The 23,168-nt window shown below is 46.2% G+C and overlaps 1 protein-coding gene across 1 annotated transcript in view; it reads left to right on the top strand.

Moving 5' to 3' along the window:
- Window positions 1–22,715, top strand: part of LOC138277440 (regulator of microtubule dynamics protein 1-like) — a gene marked incomplete at its 5' end in the record, with an annotated part of 497,783 nt that extends 475,068 nt beyond the window's left edge. The window contains 3 exons of the mRNA XM_069219225.1: window positions 17,256–17,389; window positions 21,519–21,717; window positions 22,570–22,715. Of these exons, the coding sequence (XP_069075326.1) occupies window positions 17,256–17,389; window positions 21,519–21,717; window positions 22,570–22,715 (479 nt within the window). The remainder of the gene's footprint in view (window positions 1–17,255; window positions 17,390–21,518; window positions 21,718–22,569) is intronic.
- Between the last annotated feature and the right edge of the window lie 453 nt (window positions 22,716–23,168).

Raw genomic sequence — 23,168 nt, 5'->3', positions numbered from 1 at the left:
CTACCTACCAAGAAAGTGCAGACAGAAGCTCTACAAATGTGCCATGATTCTCCTATAGCCGGTCATCGAGGTATCAGGAAGACCCAGGAGCTGCTTCAGCGATCTTTTTGGTGGCCTTCGCTTAAGACAGACACTGAAACCTATGTGTCAGCATGACCAGTCTGTGCTCAGACTAAGACACCCCGAACTAAGGTGGCAGGTTTATTAATACCTTTACCGGTTCCTTCCGCTCCTTGGTGTACTCTATCCACGGATTTCATATGCTCTCGACCTACCTCCTCTGGTAACCAAGTAATCATGGTGACCATAGATTCATTCACCAAGATGGCCCATTACTCAGCCTTGAAGAAACTACTGACGGCCTCAGAAATGAGTCGCATTTTTCTGCTGGATATTTTTCGCCTCCATGGTCTTCCGCAAGAGGTCATTTCGGACAGAGGGCCTCAATATGTATCACGTTTCTGAAGAGCCTTTTGTGCCTTATTTAACATTGAGATTTCTTTATCCTCTGGTTTCCATCCACAAACTAATGGGCAAACTGAAAGAGTGAAACAAGAACTTCAGCAGTATCTGAGATGTTACTGTAATGCCACACAAAGCAATTGGTCGGAGTATCTTGCTCTTGCCGAGTTCTCCTATAACAACACAATACATAGTGCGACCAAGACCACACCCTTTTATTGTACCTATGGATGTCATCCGAGGACTTTCACTACTGTTTCCCCGAACATCCTCTTCTGTGCCTGCTGTCACTTCTTTTTCACGACAGATCCGTCGAATCCAGGGCCTACTTCACACAACTCTCCTAGCTTCGAAACAAGCAATGAAATGAAAGGCGGATCGTTATCGACAAACCGCACCTTCGTATCAAGTGGGCCACAAGGTATGGCTTTCTTCCAGATTTCTACCTTCACGGTTTTCCACCAATAAGTTCAAGCCATGTTTTTATGGATCCTTTCAGATTTCGCAAGTCCTGAATCCTGTAGTTGTGCGTCTCCGCTTACCTCATACCTGGAGTGTTCATCCTGTTTTCCATGTGTCCCAGTTAAAACTCTTTGTTCCTGATCCATACCATCGCCAGTTCCAGCGTCCACCTCCTCTTTCTATTAACGGACAGCCTGAGTATGAAGTCCAGGAAATCTGTGATTCCAGAATTTTTTGACACAAACTACAGTTTTTGGTCCATTGGAAATTATACCCTCTCAGTGACTGTTCTTGGGCGGATGCTTCCTCCGTCCATGCTCCCCGTTTGGTCCGTCTGTTTTTTGACAGTCATACTGACAAACCTGGTGCCTCGGGGAGGGGATCTATTGTAACACCACGTTCAGACGCGGCATCTCTTTCTGTCCTCGCAGATGGAACGCGCTACCGATACTCGGAGCGCCGTTCCCTGCGTTTTTTTACTACACATTCTGGGAAGCATATATTTCACTCCCGGTCGCGCTACACTTACCTGTAGCCCTTTTTTCTTCTTTTTGTTGTTGGTGGTGGGTTTGTCTGGTCTTTTTGCCTGTCTCTGTCCATGTGTGTCCATCTTGTCTTCTTCATGTTTTTGTCCCAGCATGCTCTCTTCTTCTTTTATACTACTTTCTTTTTCCTATACTGATCTATGGGCTCTTCCCAATTCAAGATGGTGTTCTTTCCTTTTCCTGTGATGTCACTTCCCTTTTCTCAGTATATAAGTCAGTCAGTCTTGTTCCACCTTGCGTTGCAAACACTTCCTTCTGGTTGTGCTGTTCACTCCTGTTCTTTGTTCCTGCTTTTTGCCTTGGGAGATTTTTGCCTGTTCTTTGTTCCTGCTTTTTGCCTTCGGAGATTTGCCTATTTTTGTTTCCTGTTGTCAAGTCCTGTTTTTTCTTGTTTTTCTTCAGGAGTTCCTGTTTGAGGTTTTTTCCTCAGTGTTGGGTTTTTTTCCCTCTGGGACTCCTTCTGGAGGGTATGGTCTGCTTTGGCGTAGCCTGTCAAGCGGCACCATGGCTACTAGAAAGGGTCGGCCTTATCTGGGAGTATCCTGAACCTGTAGAAGACTTGGTGTATTCGCCAACCTGGTATCCAGAGGTGAGAAGTCCAGCGCAGTACGTAACAGTTGGGGTAGGTCGAGGACCAGTCTGGCAGCGGCGTTCTGGATGTTCTGTAGTTTGCGTGTGGGTTTCTTGTTGATTCCGGTGTAGAGCTTGTTGCCGTAGTCCAGTCTGCTGGTTAAGAGGGCATGTGTGACGGTCTTTCGGTGTTTGAGGGTGGATCCATTTGAATGTCTTGCGTAGGAGGTGGAGGGTGCGGAAGCAGGTGGATGTGACTGAGTTGATTTGGCGGTCCCTGTTGAGTTTGGAGTCCAGAATGATTCAGAGGTTGCGGGCTTGGTTTGTGGGAGTGGAGAGGCTTCCAAGGGTGGAGGGCCACCAGGAGTCATTCCACGTGTCGTGTTGAGAGCCCATGATGAGTACTTCAGTTTTGTCTGCGTTGAGTTGTAGGCAGCTGATTTTCATCCAGTTGGCTCCCATGCTTTCACGGAAGTTGTGTCTGGCTGTGTTGGGTTCTTTGGATAGGGAGAGGGTGAGTTGGGTGTCGTCAGCGTAGGAGACAATGTTGAGTCTGTAGTTTCTGACGATGGCGGCTAGTGGGGCCATGTTGATGATAAACAGCGTGGGGCTGAGGGAGAATCCCTGGGGAGCTCCGCAGATGATAGGTGTGGGGTCCAAGAGGAAAGGGGCAAGTCTTACCCGTTGAGTTTTGCTGGAGAAGAAAGATCAGATCCAGTTGAGAGTCTTGTCTCTGATGCCGACCTCATGAATTCTGCGTATCAGGGTGTGGTGGGAGACTGCGTCAAAGGCAGCCAAGAGGTCGAGTAGGACGAGGGCCGCAGTCTCTCCCTTGTTCAGCAGGGAGCGGATGTTGTCCGTTGCGGCCAGGAGGGCTGTTTCGGTGCTGTGGTTTTCTCTGAAGCCAAACTGGGAGGCGTTGAGGATGTTGTGGTCTTCGATGAAGGTGGCAAGTTGGCTGTTGATGGCTTTCTCTATGACTTTCACTGGAAAAGGGAACAGAGAGATGGGCCTGTAGTTCTTGAGGTCGGTGGCATCCGCCGAGGGTTTCTTGAGGAGAGGGTTTATCTCGGCATGTTTCCAGTTATCAGGGAAGAAGGTGTGTGTTGAAGATGTGGTGGGGGTATGGGTCCGTGGGGGCCCTGGAGTGTATGGTCCTCATTGTCTCCAGTGTATCTTCGGTGGATGTAGGTTGTCCTCGTTGAAGTTGTCATAGATGGTCTTGATTTTGTGGTGGAAATATGTGTGGAGTTTGTTGCAGAGATCTTGTGAGCCTGGGATGTCCGTTGCTTCGCTGTTGGGTTGGGCAAACGCCTTGATGATGTTGAAGGATGACTTTATAAAGGCCCTCTCTCCTTTGAATACATGTGGTGCTCTTTGCCAGATCCTGCCAAATACAAACCTAGTAAGCATCATCCATTTCTTTTCCCAGGGTTTGTGGCCATTTGTTGGAAGGCCATCAGATTGTTGTATAGGATGGATATTTAAGAAGAAATGTGTATTCCCAGATATTTGATTGATTTACTTGCCCATCTAAGTTTTGCCAGGCCAAGTCTTTAGTTAATTCTTCTTTGGCCATATTAATTTAAACCTTGCAACTTCGTCAAATCTCTGAAAGTGTGCCGTTAGATGGGGTAGTGAGTTTTCAGAAGCTATTAGGGTCAAGAGTATGTCAACCCCAATTAGCGATATTTTGTGATCATTTGAGCCAAAATAAATGCCATATATATCTTCCTCTTTCTAGATTTGAGTGGCCGAGGATTCACTGCTGATGGCAAATAAAAAAGGGTCTAAGTGCATCCTGGCTTGGTACCCCTGAGAAGGGGAAACAGTCATGACAAACCCCGTTTAGACCTACCCTAGAGGTTGGGCTATAATAGGCAACCAAGGCAATAGAAGTATGTTGGTCCAAGCCCTATCTTGTGTTAAATCTTAGTAAGGAAGTGCCAGTCCATCCGCATGAGGGCCTTCTCCAAATCTGTGGAGACTACAGCTACAAGGAACAATTTTTTCTTGTTTTTTTTGGTCAGGTGGATGACCCTCCTCTCATTATTATGGGTGCGTCACCCCATGATTAACCCTAATTGATTGGCGTATATCAAATTAGGTAAAGTGGGTTCTGATATTGCAAAGAGTTTGTAGAAAAAATATGTAAATATCAATTAAGGCAATAGGCCTGTAAGAATCGTATCTAAGAGACAGATGCTACCCAGTTTTGCAGAATAAATAAATAATGTCTTCAGTTTAGGAACTAATGATTGTAAAAATGTTGTGGTAGCTGCTTTCACCACTTTAGAGTTTATAGGAGCTTCTAGAATCTCCCTTTGGTTAGGGTTCCATGGTATAAAGGGGTTTCATCTAGATATTTCACATGCAAGCTCTCTGAATTGAAGTCTGCTGTATAAAGCTGTGTTTTATGAGCGCAAATTTCTTCTTATTTATTTTTCTCAGCAGAAAGTGTGGTCCCCTGAAAAGAAAGGATTTATGAGAAATGGGTATTCCCTTCTTTCTGCCTTAGAAAATGGGTTAGGAGATGACCAGCAACTTGACTATGTCGCCTCTGCCTTGTTGGTGACTATGGGGTTTAATTTCCTCCTCAAAGTTTAAAACTTCAGCAATAAAGTCTGTGAGGTAAAACATAGTTTCTATATCCCATTCGGCTTCTTTCAGAGCCAACTCCGACTCCGAGGTTTCCAATTCTTAAGATCTCATATTTTTAAGCTTACCATTATCCTAAGGCTTTTCGCCCTCTTGAGTTAATTTAAAGGATTCCCAGAGAGTTATTTCTCCAACCACCCCATATCATTGTTACTAAAGTATTCCTCAATTTGAGTATGATGCTCAGAGTGGAGGATTAGTTTTCTTAACATGGTTGGATGGAGTCTTCACTTCCTAGTAGCATGTGGACTAGAATGAGGGAAATGGTGACTAGTACATCATAGTCAGAGAGTATAACTCGGTGTAGTTAGGCCTCATAAGCAATCAGCATTAGGCCAGTGATAACTAATATGGAATATAATTTGTAGTATGCCCAGAGTGGAGAGGGTGGGGGCGGGATGGGGAAAATAAACTCTTTTTCATAGCTATTCAAAACTCTTCAGCTATAATGAAGGCAGAGTCCTTTCTGCATAATCGTTGGTCCTTTCGAGAATGCTCAAAATGAGAATTAGTGGCTCTTTAACTATCCGTTTTAGCATTCCATACCAAATTTAAGTCTGCCATAGCTACTATATCACCATCTCCGAAGCCCTTCAGGGTATGTAGAAAGCTTAGTAGAGAAACATCTTGCTGTAGGTTTAGGGCACACACTGTTGCCAGTGTTAGATTCATGTTCTGCACACATCAAGAATCTGACCTATCAATTTCAAGTTCAGTTATCTATAAATGAAAAGGTCCACTTCATTATGCTTGGGGAGTGCAGGAGGATAAAATGTCATGGAACACTGCCTATGTAGGAAAGTACCCTCTTTTTGGCATGGTTACCCCTACTTTTTGCCTGATGTCAGTATTTTTTGACTGTGTTCACTGGGATCCTGCAAACCAAAACCCCAGTGACTGTGCTCTCTCCCTCTAAATTTGGTTGGTGGGGCTTGACTTCACACACCCCACATTTGGCATACTGGTGCCCCCTATAAATCCCTAGTATATGGTACCCACGGCATTGGGGCACCAGTGATTCCCCATGGCTTGCAACATGTATTATGTCACCCGTGGGAGCCCATGTAAAATGTGCCTGCATACCTGCCATTGCAGCCTGCATGAAAAGGTGCATGCACCCTTTCACTTCAGGTCACTGCACCAAGTCACTGTAAGTCACCCCTATGGTAGGCCCTCCTAGCCCAGAGGGCAGGGGGCAGGTACCTGTGTGTGAGGGCACCCCTGCAAGAGCAGAAGGGCCCCCATGAACTCCAGCTCCATTTTCCTGGACTTCATGAGTGCGGGGAAGCCATTTTACCTGTGTATTGGACATAGGTCACTACCTATGTCCAGCTACATAATGGTAACTCCGAACCTGGGCATGTTTGGCATCACACATGTCAGAATCATATCCTAATATGGTTGCCAGTATTGGTTGTATGATTCCATGCACTCTGGGGGCTCCTTAGAGAACCCCCAGCATTGCTCCTATCAGCGTTCTGGGGTTTTCCGGGCAGCCCACGCTGCACCCCTCAGATGGGGTTCTACCCCCCTGCGGCTTGACCAGCTCAAGCCCAATAAGGCAGAACAAAGGATTTCCTTTGGGAGAGGGAGGTAGCACCCTCTCCCTTTGGAAATAGGTGTTACGTGGCTTGGGAGGAGCAGCCTCCCCAAGCCACTGGTATGCTTTGAAGGGCATATTTGGTGCCTTCCTTGCATAAACCAGGCTGCACTGGTTCAGAGACCTCCAGTCCCTGCTCTTGCAGTGATTCTGGACATTGGAAAGGGGAGTAACCACTCCCCTGTCCATCACCTCCCCAGGAGTTGCGCCCGGAGGGCCTCCAGGTGGCCACTTGATTCTGCCATCTTGAATCCAAGGTGGGCAGAAACCTATTGGAGTATCTGAGTGGCCAGGTCAGGCAGGTGACATCACAGCCCTCTTCTGATAGGTAGTCACATTTCTAGGTGACCAGTCCCTCTTTCAGAGCTATATAGGGTTTCCCTCTTGGGTGGGTCCTCAAATTCGACATGCAAGACTCCAGCAGTACTCTTCTGCACCATTTACTTAAACATCTGGCCTCTGGAACCGCAACTGGACTCCACAGAAACCTACAATCTGCAGCTACAGCGACGACTCTGTTCTGCAACATTGTTTCTCAGGCTCCTTCCAGCAACTGCAACATTTCCCTGGCTGTTCATCCTCTTAGGGTGGCAAGTCTTCAGTCTGCACCAAGAAGCAAGAAGGAATCTCCCTTGAAGTGAAGGAGTCACTCTCCTGCATCTGCAGGCACCAACCGCAATGACAAGCGGCTGCATGGATCTCCTCTGCTCCAGAGCTGCTTGGATCCTGCATCAGGGGTGGTGGTCTGGAGTGGTCCCCTTGGTCCTCTCTACCAGCTGTCCAACTTGGGACACGGTAAGCCCTTGCCTCTCTTCACAGGACAGTACCCCAAATGCAGCGCATCTCTTACAGCTACCAAGCCTTGTTGGCATCTCCTCCAAGGGATCGTCAGGCTCTGTGTAGCTCCAGCCCCCAGCGCTCTTCCCTGTGACACACAGCCCTCTGTGTACTTCTCCTGCAATGTGGGGCTCCCTTCTAGGTGTGCTGCGTGGGCCTCACTGTGACTCCTGTGCTTGCTGCCTGTAGGTCACCTGTAGGGGCTGCCTCCTCTTCCTGTGACTCTCCTCACTGCTGAGGGTCACCTGGGACTCCCCCCCTGTGGGTTGTGTCCCCTTGTACCTCGCTGGTCCCCAGCTGCTGCGCATTTCTTCTTCTACGGCATTTGCCTTTGACAAAGCTTGTTGGTGGTTATTCCACACCATTGACTGACTGCAATCCTTCTTCCAACGTGGGATGTCGAGTGCATCACTCCAGGAACTCTTCAGCTGCTCCAGTGCTGCTCTACAGACTATCTTCGTCCACGTCGACCTGGTCCTGCATCCACAGACGGGTGAGTAGTGGCTTCTGCCACCACCGGACACTGCAGCGTGAACTGGACTAGTGTGAACTGGACTTGGTCCCCTTCTTTTCCAGGATCTACCAGGATCCACCTTTGGTTTCTTGCAGTCTTGTCTGGGTCTTGCAATATCCTTCTCTGAAGTGCTTTTGGTGGGTTTGGGGAAAACCAGATACTTACATCTTTTCCCCTGGTCGCTGGGGGGCACTCTGGTACTTATCTTGTGGGTTTCCTAGTTCCTCCAGCTCCCCTCTACCAATTCCACTGCCTTGGGTGGGGGCCCGCCTTTCGTATTCCATTTTCTTAATATATTGTTTGGTTCCCCCCTAGGCCTTCAGTGTTTCTTATTGCTTTCACTGTTTTCTATTGCATTCTATGCTAATTCTTGACTGCTACTCTACATATATTAGTGTGTTTTACTTACCTTCAGTCGGGGTATTGCCGCTATAGTATTTTAGTATTTGTGTCACCAAAATAAATTACCTCGATTTTTGTAATACTGTGTGGTTCATTCATGTGTGTAAGTGCTGTGTGACTACAGTGGTATTGCGTAAGCTTTGCATGCCTCCTAGATAAGTCTTGGCTGCTCAGCCACAGCTACCGCTAGAGAGCCTGGCTTCCTAGACACTGACTACACCTCACTAACAAGGGATACCTGGACCTGGTATAAGGTGATAACACCATAGGTGCTCACCACACACCAGGCCAGCTTCCTACAGCCTATATATATGGTGGAATTGTTTCTTAGCTTTTAAGACAGTTTCTTGTAATTCAATAACTTACTTATGTTGTGAAAGGAATCTGCATACATGACTCTTTTTTCTTATTTAGACCATTCAGGCATATTCAGAGCATTCAGGCCTTTTGTATTTAAGAGACAATGTTTACCATCTGTAGGACAATATTAGCTGGTATTTATTAGCAGGGTATAAATAAGCATGGTGGTCAGTAATCTGCCCTCCTGTCAGAACTACACTGCAATAACTAATCATGATTTGGAGTAAGCACACTCAGCCCACTCTGGCAACAAAACGTACACCTAGAACATGAAGAAACAACAGAAATACAAATGTACAGTAGTAACTATGAGTCTGCATAAAATATTATGTCCACCAGCATTCAGAGCTTTCCCTAAACCAGGTGGCTCTAAAATCCCTACCCCTGTGAAAACAGACCCGGACAGCCATCCTTAGAATGGAACATCAGGGTGTAAGAGAGGCAAGTTCTCCTCTGTGCCTTTGCAGCCTTCCACAGTAAACATGTTAATGGAGAATGCTACTCTCTCAATGAAAAGGAGTTAAATCCATCCATATAGCTATGTAGAGAAGCCACAATGCCACAATAGGTCCCAGGCAGTTTCTCAATGATGATGTTTGCTCAATCCCCTGCATAATTTGTGAGGTCAAACAGGGGCACTTGTGGCAACAAAACAGTGATCTAAATTATCAGATCTCTGCTTCATATCTTTTTAGGGCTGAGCCTGCGACTGCATGCACTAGCACATCCGTCTCGCTTGCGAGTCTCTGTCATGTACAGTAAAGGGCTTGGAGCCCGCCCGTTACTTATCATTTGGTGGCTTGCGTGCCACTCTTCTTTACAGACACATAATTCTTCACTGCACGCCAAGCATCATTTCTGTACCTCTCGGTGGAGCATGGAACAAACACTGATTTATTTAACTTAATCAGTGCCTGTCCGCTGCTCTTGACGTGATTAAGGTACTATTTAGTTCTTTTTAACTTCTAGTGCCCTGCAAACAGAAGGCTTCTGACTGGCAAAAACGTTTCCAGCAGGACAAACAGAATTGCAACGTTTTATTTTCTATAGCTAGCGTTCTTTTATTTTACCAAATCGTCTTTTCTCACTTTGCACTCATGTTTTCTTTTGTTTTTTTCTTGTGGACAATGTTCTCAAAAGATGACGATTATCTTGATTGCAATATTGCAAAGCGAAATTGTTTCTTTCTTATGTGTAATTTCTAAAATGTTGCATCAACACATATGCATGCAATACAACCCAATCCACCCAACTACAATTTGCCCCTCTACAATCCACGCCAATCCACCCACCTCACCCCACACCAGTCACCCCACTCCAATCCAAACCACTCACCCCAATCCAATCCTTCTAACTCACCCTGATGTAATCTGATCCACCTCAGTCTGCCCCACTCCAATTCGCCCCACTCCAATCCAAAACAATATGCACCACTCCAAAACAATCTGCCCCACTCCAGTCCAAAAGAATATGCACCACTCCAATCCAAGGCAATATGCCCCACTCCAATCAGCATCACTCCAGCCCAAAACAATTTGCCTCACTCCAATCCAAAACAATCTGCCCCACTCCAATCTGCCCCAATCCAAAACAGTCTTCCCCACTTCAATCTGCAGCCCTCAAACCCAAAACAATCCACCCCATTGCAATCCAAAACAATGTGCCCGACTCCAACATAAAACAATCTGCTCCACTCCAATCCGCCTCACTTCATCCTGATTCACCCAACTCCAATCCATCCCAGTCCCATCTAATCCACCCCACAACACCCCAAGCCACCTGACTCCAGTCCAAAACAATCTGCCCCACTCCAGTCTACCCCACTCCAATCCAAAACAATCTGCCCCACTTCAATCCAAAACAACTTGCCCCACTCCAATCCATTTCAATCCATACCACTCCAAACTGCCCCACTTTATTTCCAAACAACCCAGTCCAATCCAAAACGATCTGCCTCACTCCAATTCGCTCCACTCCAATCCAGTCCACCTCACCCCAATCCAATCCAGCCCACACCAATCCAGCCCACCCCAATCCAGCCCATTCCAATCTACCCCACTCCAATCCAATACACCTCACCTGAATCCAGTCCAACCCATCCCAATCAACTCTACTCCAATCCACCCCTCCTAATTCCCATTCACCCCACTCCAGACCAATCCACCCCATTCCAGTCTGATCCACCCCACTCGAAACCAACCCACTCCAATCATCCCACCCCAATGCAATCAGCCCACCCAACGCCAATGCAGCCCAACCCAATCCATACACTCAAATCAATTCCACCCCACTCCAGTCAAATCTACCACTACCTAATCTACCTCACTCCAGCCCAGTCCACCCACACCACCCTAATCCATCCCACTTCAATACAATCCACTTATCCACCCACACCACTCCAATCCGTCGCACTCCAATACAATCCACTTTACCCCATTCCAATCCAGTCCACATTAATCCACCCTTCTCTAGCCCAAGCCACACCACTCCAACCAATCCTGCCCATACTAATCCAGTCCACTCCATACCAATCCAATCCACCCCACTCCAATTCATTCCAACCCACTCCAATCCAAACCAGCCCATTCCAGTCCAATCCACCACAATCCACCCCACTCAAATCCACCCCAATTCAATCCACCCGACTCAATCCAATCCACCCCACTCAATCCAATCCACCTCACTATAATCCATTCCAATCCACTGCATTCCAATCTGATTCACCCAATCTAGTCCACTCCAGACCACCCCACTCCACTCCAGTCCACCCCACTCCAATCCACCCCACTCTAATCACCCCATGCTAATCTAATCCACCTCACCTCAATCCAATCCACCCCACTCCAATCCCCACCACCCCACCCAATCCTCTGCACCCTATTTAAATCCACTCCACCCCACTCCACACAACCCCACTCCAATCCACCCCACTACATCCCATCCCACCCAATCCAATGCACCCCACCACAGTTCAGTCTACCCCACTCAATCCAATTTATCCAGCCCACCCCAATCCAATTAAACCCACTCAATCCAATTCACCCACACCAATCTAATTCAACCCACCTCAATGCAATCCACCCCAATCCAATGTACCTACCCCAATCCAATCCATCACACTGCAGCCCACCACACCCCAATCCAGTCCATCCCACCTCATTTCAACCCACCCCACTCCAATCCACCCAACTCCAATCCATCCTACCCCACTCCAGTCCACCCCACTCTCCTTCAATGCACTACACTATATTCCAATCCACCCAGACTCCATCCTAATCCAGTCTACCCCATCCCATCCCAGTTCAGTCCATCCACTCCAATGCATCGCAGTACAAATCGGTCTACCCCACTCCAGTCCTATCCACCCCACTCCAGTCCAATCCAGCCCACTAATCCAGTGAATCCAATCCACCTCTCTCCAGCACAATCTAATCCACTCCACTCCAATTCAGTCCTCCCCACCCCAATCCACTTCACTCCATACCAGCCCTAGCACTCCAATCCAGAACATCCACCCCAATCCAATCTAATCCACCCCACTCCAAACCAGTGACTCTAATCCACCCCAGTCCAATCCACCTCACCCCATTTCAATCCACCTCACTCCAATCCAGTTCACCCAACACCAATCCACCCTCTCCACTCAATCCACCCCACTTTGCTGTAATGCAACCCACCCCACTCTACTCCTATCCAATCCACCCCACTACCTCAATCCACTCCACCCTGTTCCACCCCACTCCACTCTACAACACTGTCTGCCACTGAACTTTACTCAACACTATGACACTCTACCCCCCTACTCCACTCTATGAAACTCCAACAAATCCATTCTGTGACACTCTACTCCCCCACTCCACTCTGACATTCAACCCCACTAACGTTTAGCCATGCCAAACAGCAGCCACACTGGTTTAGAACATGATAAAAACATTTTGCCAAAGCCAATAGCTTTTGTGATTAGCAAGACCTATTGGCTTTGCAAATGCTTTTTTTCTGGCAATCTTTCCTACACTGTGCCCTAGTCCTTTCTTGTCAATTTGGTGTCCCACCTCTCTAATCTATCTCAAGCTGACTGCTTGCAGAGTTGTCCTCAATTGTTTAGTTTGGCTCAACTTTGACCCCCAACAGGACTGTAGCTTCCCCTCAGAGAAACTTTTGTTTGGCATTCAAATGATATGGTGAATAGAACGACCAGTGGAAACTCTGACTGTAGGAGGTGCAATGTCCTGAAAAGTAGAGCACTTGAAACATTGGAACGAAATAATGTCTCCTAATTGTCCATCTTAGAGGAACTCTATTGTCACTTTGGAGCTAGGGTACTTAACTATTAAATCTCCTGTATTTTATTGGAACTGATTCACAATCATAACCACCCAGTGAGCAAGCTCCATGAAGCAACACTACAAGATGACCAACGGAGTGCTGAAACTTTTCAGACACTCACCCATAGTCACAGATCTGGGTTAAACCCATTGTTCTTCTGCTCACCTTGCCACGCCAGTTTGGCCCCAGTCATATGCAAATCAGTCTTAACCCCGCTCCTCATGGGAACTACCAGCCCAAACTGCCAGGCCAGGCCCACCGTGGACTGGAAACAAGCATCCTGGTACCGGTTTCAATGTATCACCCCTCATCGGCCAGGCTAGTTTGAATCCATTGGCACAGTGAGCAAGGGACCCACACCTGGACTGGGCATACTCTGGTCACTTAGGATGAACATAGCAACACAACAAGATGATGGACGGAGTGCTGAAACATTTCAGGCACTCAAACCCAGTCACAGACCTGGGTTAACTAAATTGTTCTTTTGTTCACAATGCCATCCCAGTTTGGCCCCAGCCATGTTCAAATCAGTCTTGACTGAGCTCCTCATGGGAACAGTCCAGCTCGTACTGGCAGGACAGATCTGCCCTGGACTAGAAACAAGCATCCTGGGTCCGGTTTCAGGGTATCACCACTCATCAGTTAGGCTAGCTTGAATCCAGTGGCACAGTGAGCAAGTGACCCACGTCTGAGCACACCCTGGCCACTAAGGGGAAACATAGCAACACAACAAGATGATGGACGGAGTGCTGAAACTTTTCAGACTCCCACCCCAAGTCACAGATCTGGGTTAAATCCATTGTTCTTTTGCTCATCATGCCACCCCAGTTTGGTCCCAGCCAAATGCAGATCAGTCTTGACAGTGCTCCTCATGAGAACAGTTTAGCCCGAACTGCCAGGCCAGGTCCGCTCTGGATCGTAAACAAGCTTCCTGGGACTGGTTTCATGGTACCACCCCTCATCAGCCAGGCTATCTTGAATCCTTTGGCACAGTCAGCAAGGGACCCACATCTGGGCATACCATGGCCACTTAAGGCGAACATAGCAACACAACAAAGTGAGTGATCCAACTTTTCAGACACTCCCCCTAAATCACAGATCTAGATTAAATCCACTGTTCATTTGCTCACTATGCAACCCAGTGTGGCCCCAGCCATACACAAATCAGTCTTGACCCTGCTCCTCAAGGGAACAGTCCAGCCCGATCTCCCAGGCCAGGCCCAAGTAGCCTGCAGGGTTGGCTTCGCGTAGGATAGATGAGAAGAGGTCCACCAGAAAGACCTCATGATCTGTGCCCTCCACATTCTCCTGTAAGCCTTTAACTCTGATGTTTTCCAGCAACGTTCCAAGTTTTTACCCTCCAACTTCATCACTTAGGCTATCAAGGGTAGTTTTCATTGAAGCATTAACCCCTTCCCCACATTCATCAATTCCTTAGATATCAAGCATTCAATTCCTATTGAGTCAGTGTCAGATCTGAGAGTATAGAGGTTGGAACCCAAATTGGTCTTTAGAACCTGAATGTTCTTTAATTTGTCTGTTTTTATTTCTTTGCTCAGTCCTGATTTGAAGGTTTGTAGAGTGGAAAATGGGCCCTATTTGGTGAGTGCTATTGTGTCATGAGACCTAGGTTGACCTTTTTATCTTTGCATTGACTTTGTTATCAACATGATATCAGGTTGGATTCATGAGATCAAGTTGGGTTCCCGCAGATGCAAGAATTACATTGACATATTTTGTAAAGAGCTTCTTTGGTGACATAGGAATGAGACCACTGCAGTTGGATTCAACCACATTCAAACATTAGTTGCTGTTAATTGTTCTATCTGAGGGGTCTCAACCATCAACAGTTGTGCAGAGGAGGATCGTTCAATCTTGGGACTCTTATGGCATCTATGTAGCTGGGATCCTATCTTTTCATCTGTACCTGCATTTGGGATAATAATGCACTCCTTTTGGTTGCTCATGCCCTGATCATCAACCTCACAACACCACAACTGGTGACCGCAAAGCAACATCATCAAAGGTCTCTGCACTCCTCAAAATGCAGTACTCTTTCTTTGCATGTGATTCAATGCTCCTCTATATCTCAGGCCTCATGCATATTCAGTGCCCCAAATGAATGGTGGACATTGGCCGGGACTGGGAATTTCTCACACTCTAGAATAGTTCTCTGGATTCTGGTAGCTGAAACCCCACAGTGGAGAACAGGCCAGTCACCCCACTGGTGCATCACAGATGCTTTTTGCTGCATATTGGTCCTAACAGCTGGTCACAGTGCAGACACTGAGTGAGAGCCCAGTAGGTGTTTTACCGATTAGGATGGCACCATAGCTACATTCCCTCCTATCTTCAATTTTGACAGTGATTCCCCTTTTAGGATACCCAGTGTATGCTGATGCATACTGGTGTGTTAGCGGCATTGCTTCTTTTGATGTTTATGCTCCAACAAAAAATATATTAGAACAGTGGAGTCCACCTCATCATCCCTCTCTAAAGACTGACCACCACTCTATTTATGGACTACAAGGACCCTCGATATATGTTATAGAAAGTGACTATCTCCACACATGGATACCTGCATTAGTTGCTCAAAGATCAGTGCAAATATGATAGCATCATGAACTTTTTTCCTTTTTTGTGAACCTGAATAAGTGTCACCTCTACATTTATGCATATCCATCATGCAGGTGTCCCTTATGTGCTACACCTGCAGAGGGATGTCATCGTTTGTGGATGGTCCAACCTGGCAGGGCTGTCTGAGCTCTGCATCTTGGGTACAAACACTTCCTAGAGTGGTCACAAGCTTAATTCAGCTGAGTGAACTTGCTCGCACCTGGGAAGCAATGTCCATGCTCTCTAGAATGTGACATGGGATTCTCAATTTCTGAATATAATTAAAAGGAGGAAGCAGAGTCCTCCTCACTAGAGTTGCAAAAACGTAGCAAAAGAGGAATTCTGAGAAGATGAGGCTATGTGTTCCCTCCCTTAAGGAAGAAGTTATGCTTTGGGATTAGAGCCTGTTTGACCAAGGTGGATCTCCAGGAAATGTCCTCAACCACGCGTTGTAAACAATGCGGACGTTTTCCACGCACACGTAACAACACTTGCCTAAACAAACGCATGGCTTTTTCTGTGCCTTAACCATGAATCTGCTGAACTACGCATATGCATGTTTAAGGCACAGAAAAGGCCATGCTTTGTTCGGGAGAGGAGGCGGAGGATGCGGTGAGGTAAATTGGGCAGTGGTGGATTAAGGGATTGGAGGGGTGGGGGGCTGGGACATGCTATTTTTTTTTTTAAGGGGTGGGGGGTTTGGATATTTTTTTAAGGGGTTGGGTTAGGGGGTCAGGCTATTTTTATTTAGGGTGGGGGCGGGATAGTTTAAAGAGAAGAAGGAAGGTTTAAGGAAGGGAGGGAGGAGGGAAGAGAGAAGAGGAGGAAGGATTGGGGAGGACGCAGTGAGGTAAGTGGGGTTGGGGCAGGGTTGGTAGGTAGGTAGTTTTTAGTGGTGGGTGGATTTAGGACTTAGGGTAGGTGGGAGGTGTTGGGGTACTTTAGCTTTAGTTTTTAGGGGCAGGGGTTGGTGGTCGGGTTATTTCTTTTTTTACAGCTCAGGGTGGGTGGGGGTTTTGGGGTAATTTAGTTTGTAGGGGCTGGGGTGTGGGGATCGTGATCTTTTTTTTTTTAGGGCTTACAGTGGCTGGGGGGTTTGGGGTAGTTTACTAGTTACTTATTAGAGGGGGAACGTTTTAGGGCTCAGGACGGGTGGGGGTTGGAGTAGTTTTTTTTAGGTTTAGGGCAGGTGGGGGGGTCGGATTACTTTAGTTTATAGGGGTGGGGAGGGGAGGTTGGGATAGTTTTTTTTATGGCTTATGGTAGGTGGGGGTAGTTTAGGAATTAGGGGTGGGGGTAGTTTTGGGCCTCAGGTTAAGTGGGGGGTGGTATGATAGAACCATTCATGCCGTTCTGCATGCCGTTTCCACACGTCTTTACTAGGCATGCTGTCACAACAAACATTTGTTGCAAAGGCATGCGTGGTAAAGGCATCCGTGTAAACAACGCAGTCGTGGTTCCGACCGTGTTGTTAAGGCATGTGTGGTTCCAGCATACATGGTTCCATCATACAACCTGGATCTCCTCATAGTTAAAGTAATGGGGTGAGGAAAGACAATGAAGTAGTGGGGGCAATTTGTGAAAAAATGTGCATTTATTGCGATCTTATCTCTGACTAATTGTGACCAGACAGAACTGCTTTTCTTTGAACGCCATTTTCCTTTCATCAGTGTTTCATGACTGTGTCTTCCCAACTACTGGTTCCTGGTGACTGCTGTGTAATGAGGAGGTTGGTGTCCTTCCAGATTGCTTCCCCATTTATTATTTCTCAAAATATAAATGCTGTGTCTTCTGAAGTAGATGTACATGTGTGTTACAATATGTGCAAATCTCAGTTGTGCTTGTTGCAAAAGTGAATTAACCCATACAATTTTCACCTTCCTCTCTTTTAATCTTTTCACAGTTTCTCCAAACCTTTATAGCAAAAACCTGTTGTTTTTGGGGAAGACCTTTATGAAGTTACAGAATAAAGAAAAGGCAATCATGTGGTTTCTCAAGGCCAAGCAGTTTACTGCTCGCACAGAGGAGGACAAGCAGGTACAAAACCTCTTAAATCTTCTGTAGAAACTGTAAAAAAACGTGTGAACCTTATTCACATTCATTCTACAGAGGGGATATTATAACAATATTACATATATCTTATTGTACTTTCATGTGTAACAATAATGCTTTTGTCTATAAATTTATGTAATACATAAACATATCTCATAACAAGATAAAACGGTCATAAACCAGTTTGTATTTCAATATAATGTAATACGGGGGTCTATATCATACTACTGAAATGCTGTGATGCTTATAGGGGTATCAGATGACAATGTGTGAGAAATTGAGGTGCTGGTTGACTGGGGTGTGCGCTCTCATCTAGCAACATCCACAATCACTTGCAGGATGAACCACAAAAAGTCATTAAATTAACCTATGTTTAACCCTGGTTAGCTTGGAATAAAAGGCAGTCAGGCTTAACTTAGAGGCAATGTGTAAAGTATTTATCCAGCACACAAGCAGTAATAAAGTGCAAACACAATGCAAGAAAAATCCCATGCCAATTTAGCTAAATGGAGTACATTTTAATAGATTATTTGTCAGCAAAACAACAAAAATCTAATCAGTAGAACTGGAGTTATACATTTTTCAAATCGAAGGGTCCAAATAGCACCTAAAAGATAAAAGGACCAACGGCTGACTGGATCAAAGTTGAAACTTGAGGCCAACCACAATGGAACGCAGTTTGGATGCAAGAAGTGGATTGGACCCGGTCAGTGCTTATCTTTAGTCTTAGAAAAAGTCTTGAAGAAAAATGTCTGAGAAGGTAGATGTTCAGTGGGGCAAGGCTGCAGGAGTGTCCAAGGAGGGAGCGTCATCATCAGATGGCTGTGGAGTGAAGCCGTGGCAAACAATTTTACCTTTGGACATAGACGTCAAAATCTCCATTGGGATGAAGCAGAAGGAAGAGCTGAATACAGTTCCACAATGTTAGATATCCCTTTGGCGAAGGACCACTGAAACGGATTTGCTGCTACATAGATGTACATAGTGGTAGAAGCCGCAAAGTCAATCTGACCTACGATGCTCCTCTGAGGGATAGGCGAGCAGGTTGGTCCCAGCCTCCTACTGGTTCTCAGAGCACTTTTTGGTCAAATTCGTCAAATTTTGTCTAAGTCCTCAATTTTGGAAAATGGCCATCTGGGTACCTTTAGTACCACAATCAAGGGACCAGGAGTGGATGGAGAACTCTTGGGGGTTCAGGGCTCACTCAGGCTGTGTCCAAGCATGCCAGTTATGTCCATGTAGCTCTGAACTGGAAGCCAGAAATCTAGCCCTTGGAGTCACTTCTGGTAGCCCTGGCTACAGATGTAGGTGCAGGGCTCAACAGCAGCACTTGCCTCAGAGGGTTAAAGGCAGGTTCCAGGCATCAAAATAGTCCTTCCAGGTACAGCAGCAGTCTGGCAGAGTGCACAGCAGGTCACAGCAGCAGGCAGTCCTCTGAGAGTCCTTCAGCAGGTCCAGTAGTGAACTGAAGAGTGGGTCCCAGGCAGCAAAATAGTCCTTCCAGGTACAGCAGCAGTCTGGCAGAGTGCACAGCAGGTCACAGCAGCAGGCAGTCCACTGAGAGTCCTTCGGCAGGTCCACCTAGAGGGTGGAAGAAGCTTCTGGAAAGGTACTTTGACGCGCTTGGAGTTTCCTGACTCTCCTGCCCTGGTTCCAAGCTGGCTGCAGTGACAATACTGGGTTGTTAGACCTTTTGTCAAGAGACAGGACACAGTCCATTCAGGTGCAAGTGGGGCTGTGCTTAGCTTTGCCTCTCCATCCTGCCAGTTGATGACCCATTTAGTCTCAGCTAATCTCACTATAATGTGACTATCTCAGAGAAATTCACAAAGTCTAACCGTCAGCTACACCCATTCATGTGATCCATGACAGACACAAAGGGTTAAGGGCAGGAAAATTCCAATGTTTTAAAAGTGGCATATTCAAAATTGTAATGAAAAATCCAGCTTTACCAATTAAAAGGGTTTATCATTCAAATTCCATAGATACCAAACATGCTATCCCTACCACCTTACAATTAGGAATTACAGCTTCTTAGATGTAATACGGAATCCCCAATGTTATCCTACGGATGGGTAGGCCTCACAGTAGTGAAACATGCATTTTGGAGGTGTTTGCTACCAGGACATGTCCAATCTTTTAATTATACAGCACCATGCCCTATGGGCTACCTAGGGCCTAACTTGAGGGAGTTTAAGGCCTTGTGAGGAGTTTTAAATGGCAGGTCAACAGGCTACAATGGCAAGCGTGGACAAGTATTAGAGTATTATGTAGGTGGGTGGCACAATAAGTGCTGCAGGCCCACTGGGAGCATACACCGGGTTATATGATATACCACTCTACAAGCGACTTACAAGCAGTGCTTTAAATGTGGTATAGAAAAATATCCCATTGTAGAAAGAGTTTGTCTACATCCTCAGTTGATGTATGCTTTATAAGGTGCTGGTGGACCCTCTTTGAAGAAGTTAGTGTGGTTCTACATGAATATCCATCTGCTTGCATCTTTTCTTCAAACTTTCTTTGTATTGAAGTAAACATGCTTGGCATGCACCTAAAAATTATAGGGCTTTGGTCTCAATAGCCATATCTTCTTGTCCTGTATACATTTCCAAATTACACACTTTCTTCACACCTATAATTACCTAGTACACCCACTTCTCTCTCTTGCTACCACACACTCTTGACGGTTTCAAGCGCTATGTATGTCACACAACTGAACAAGGCAACACTGTCTTCTCTCATTCTGTCCTGGAATCCTACTATTCCCCAAATGTGTACAGTGCCCAGATTACTCCAAATTAGCTAGTTTCCTAAAAAAACCTTGATCCCTGAATGCATTTCTCTAGAAAGGGTGACCTCTCAAACCAACGTTCCTTATTTTAGTGTTTCCATTGTAAAATACCTCCTAAACATTGCAAAGCCATTGTGACATACTTGGTGCGGTCTGTTCTCCAATTCCAACCACACAGTTATAGCTCGAGAGTTTTCTTATTGTGTATGTATGACATTGCCATGATTTCGTTATGCTTATGAGTGACATTCAGTGACCAAATGTGTAACACTTAGGGTGACACTTTCTTGCAAGTAAAACCAAACAAGTGCATGGAAAGAGATAAATATTCGAAATTACCCATTATTGAGCAATGAGAAGCTCCAAGTAGATTCAGAAACTGCTGCAAAGCACCCGAAATGGAAAGTGTCTAACATACTGCCCCCTTGTAAGCTGGTCGAACTGTAAAAGAAGTGTAACCATGGTATTAAACAATAAACAAGTCTTTCAGAGGCAATAGTTTATTAATGTTCCGTTCAAATACACATGCAGTTAAATACAAAAAATAACTTTCTAGATGCAACAGATTTTTACTAGCATTTTAAAATAAGCAATGTGCAATTAAAGTCCATGTGCACTTTATATAAATACAGTCCAGACTGAGTACAGCAGCTGCCCAACTGGGGAAAACAGCTAATAAGAAAATGCACAGGGGCTATCCGCCCAGTCAAATTATTCACAGTGTAGAGGTAAGTACCAGAAGCTAGCAATGCCACGCCTACCTTCTCTAACTACACTATTTAACGGTGACAACTATTTGTGATCTGAGACCAAATTTGTAACAAAATAACATGCAAGGCTAACATTTTATTCTGTGCTTCCATGTTACTTGTAGTCACAAGTGACATGTTTTGCCTTCTGTTTCACATCTGCACATGGAGAATATCTAAAACATTCTTCACCTTGGAGTCTGTTCATTTAAAACATTATTAAAGAAGACAAGGTTCTATTTAGTGATAAACGGGGGCAGACTTTGGTTTTATTCTTTGTTATTCTTGAGAACACCCTTTCTTCCTCAGCATTGCTGTGGATCAAAATAAAAGGAAGTTTTGCTACTTTTGACAGAAGAGCGAACTTGCTTCTCTGAGTACCAGCAAAAGTGAATTCTGCCTCCAGGGAATTCCATGTTACATATATTCTGTAAAACACAATCTCGCCAGTTTCACAGTTTATTCTGGCAGCAGCACTTTCTTTTGTGTTTCCGGATATGTCCTCAAAATCAGTGACTTTGTATTGTGCAAATTCTTGCTTTAAGCAAAGTAGGGCATGGTTGGTAAATTTTAGGTAGATATCAAACTGTTCAACCAAGAACAACACACTGTCAGAACCATGCTTTTGTATCTCAAAAAAGTTGAAGACCCTTGCATGCTTGAGGACCTTGTCATAAACTGGAAGGAATTCCAACTGAAACTTTCCTCCATTCTCATGAAAGCTCCGGTCGGAGCGCTTCTGGAGCAGAATCAGAGCGGAGGCAAGAAGCGAGGTGCAGGCAGCGTGCTGGCGATGTCAGTACTGTCGGTGGCGTCGGCGGTACGAGAGACAAGGTGCAGGGGGCTGTAAAAACTGTAAACTTCGTACTTGTATAGCACACTACTCACCCGTTAGGGTCTCAAGGCGCTGTACGCATACCGCTGTGGAACCCCTCCTGGCTTTTCCCTGTGAGGTGCTCACTCCTGGGCAACCTCCAAGGTGAAGCCAGGCATCCCAGCGCTGTTGGGGCCGTTGTGGAGATTAAGCAAGCTATTGCCCAGAGTTACAGAGTGGGACCCATGAATTAGATTAGGCACCGATGCGAAAATTATCAGGTCTGAGGAAATTGAGCCCTAGACCCGCCGAGGCGGGAATTGAACCCTGGTCCCGGGCCAGATTTCTGCATCAGGGTCTGCCGCGCTAACCATTGAGCCACACTTCTCCACCAGGAGGCGCTGTGCTCACAGTGGCAGCAGGAAAGAGGCTGCAGGTTGCCACAGTTGCTTTCATATTAAGCCGCATTTTAAAGCAGCGGGAGAGCGGGCACGACTGGGAACACACTGTGCTTGGGTGCAACACTAACACGCCTTGTCGCCCAGCCCGAAAGTGAGTCCGCACATTTATTCCGTCTTCAGCGAGTGTTCAACTGGAGGAGGTAAGGGGCACACACGTTGGGTATAGGTGTCAGGCAGTGGGGGCCTAAACCTATTGGGAACTTTCTATGGCACTTTTGAACAGGCATTTTACTCCAGCTCATCCACCTGCCTGCCTCTAGCCCACAGCTGTGTTAACCATCTGGGTTCCACTGGCACCATTCAGCACACTTCCGCATTGCTGGTTACCCGGCTTATCTTTTGTTTTGTAGACGCCTTGAACATTCGAAATCCAGGAGCACAGTTGGTGGTGCCGCAGGGATGCTCATACCCCTCCATGGCTGTCCTGATTCTTGATCCTGTCCAGGAAAGGCGTGGCAGTGCCTTTAGGGACTCAAATGATAAAGTTTCAGGGTAACAAGGGGGTGTTGTTGCATTAGTGGCATACAACGGAAGAAAGCTCACCGTATCCTGCAGAGGCGACCTGTCTAAGCTCAGGTGCGGCTTGTGGTCTATGATGTACCCTCCCCTCCCTGGTATCCTCTACTTTTGAATGGGATCCCCTAGTTCACTTCTGGTGTGCCTTAGAGGAAACCATGACGGTGCAGAAATTTCAATCTAATCCATTAAGGAATAGAGCATCCCACGTTGAAATCATTAAAGGGAGTGGTATTATTCCTGCGTACTTCCAAAAAGTTCCAGAAGAATCCTGTTCAACTAAGCCTGGGTTGATTGTGAGCCCAAAGATGCAGGAGGCCCCCCAGACAGTGTCCTCAGAAGAACTAGCGACCTTAATCACTTCTAATCACCAACAAAATTTAGTGGCCCATCCTAGTAAAGGAGTGAAGAGTGGATTGAGGTTCCCACCCTT

Source organism: Pleurodeles waltl, chromosome 2_2, assembly GCF_031143425.1.
Source record: "Pleurodeles waltl isolate 20211129_DDA chromosome 2_2, aPleWal1.hap1.20221129, whole genome shotgun sequence".
Taxonomy (NCBI): Eukaryota; Metazoa; Chordata; class Amphibia; order Caudata; family Salamandridae; genus Pleurodeles; species Pleurodeles waltl.
Note: the sequence above shows the minus strand (reverse complement) of the source record. Positions and strands in the feature narration are given on the sequence as shown.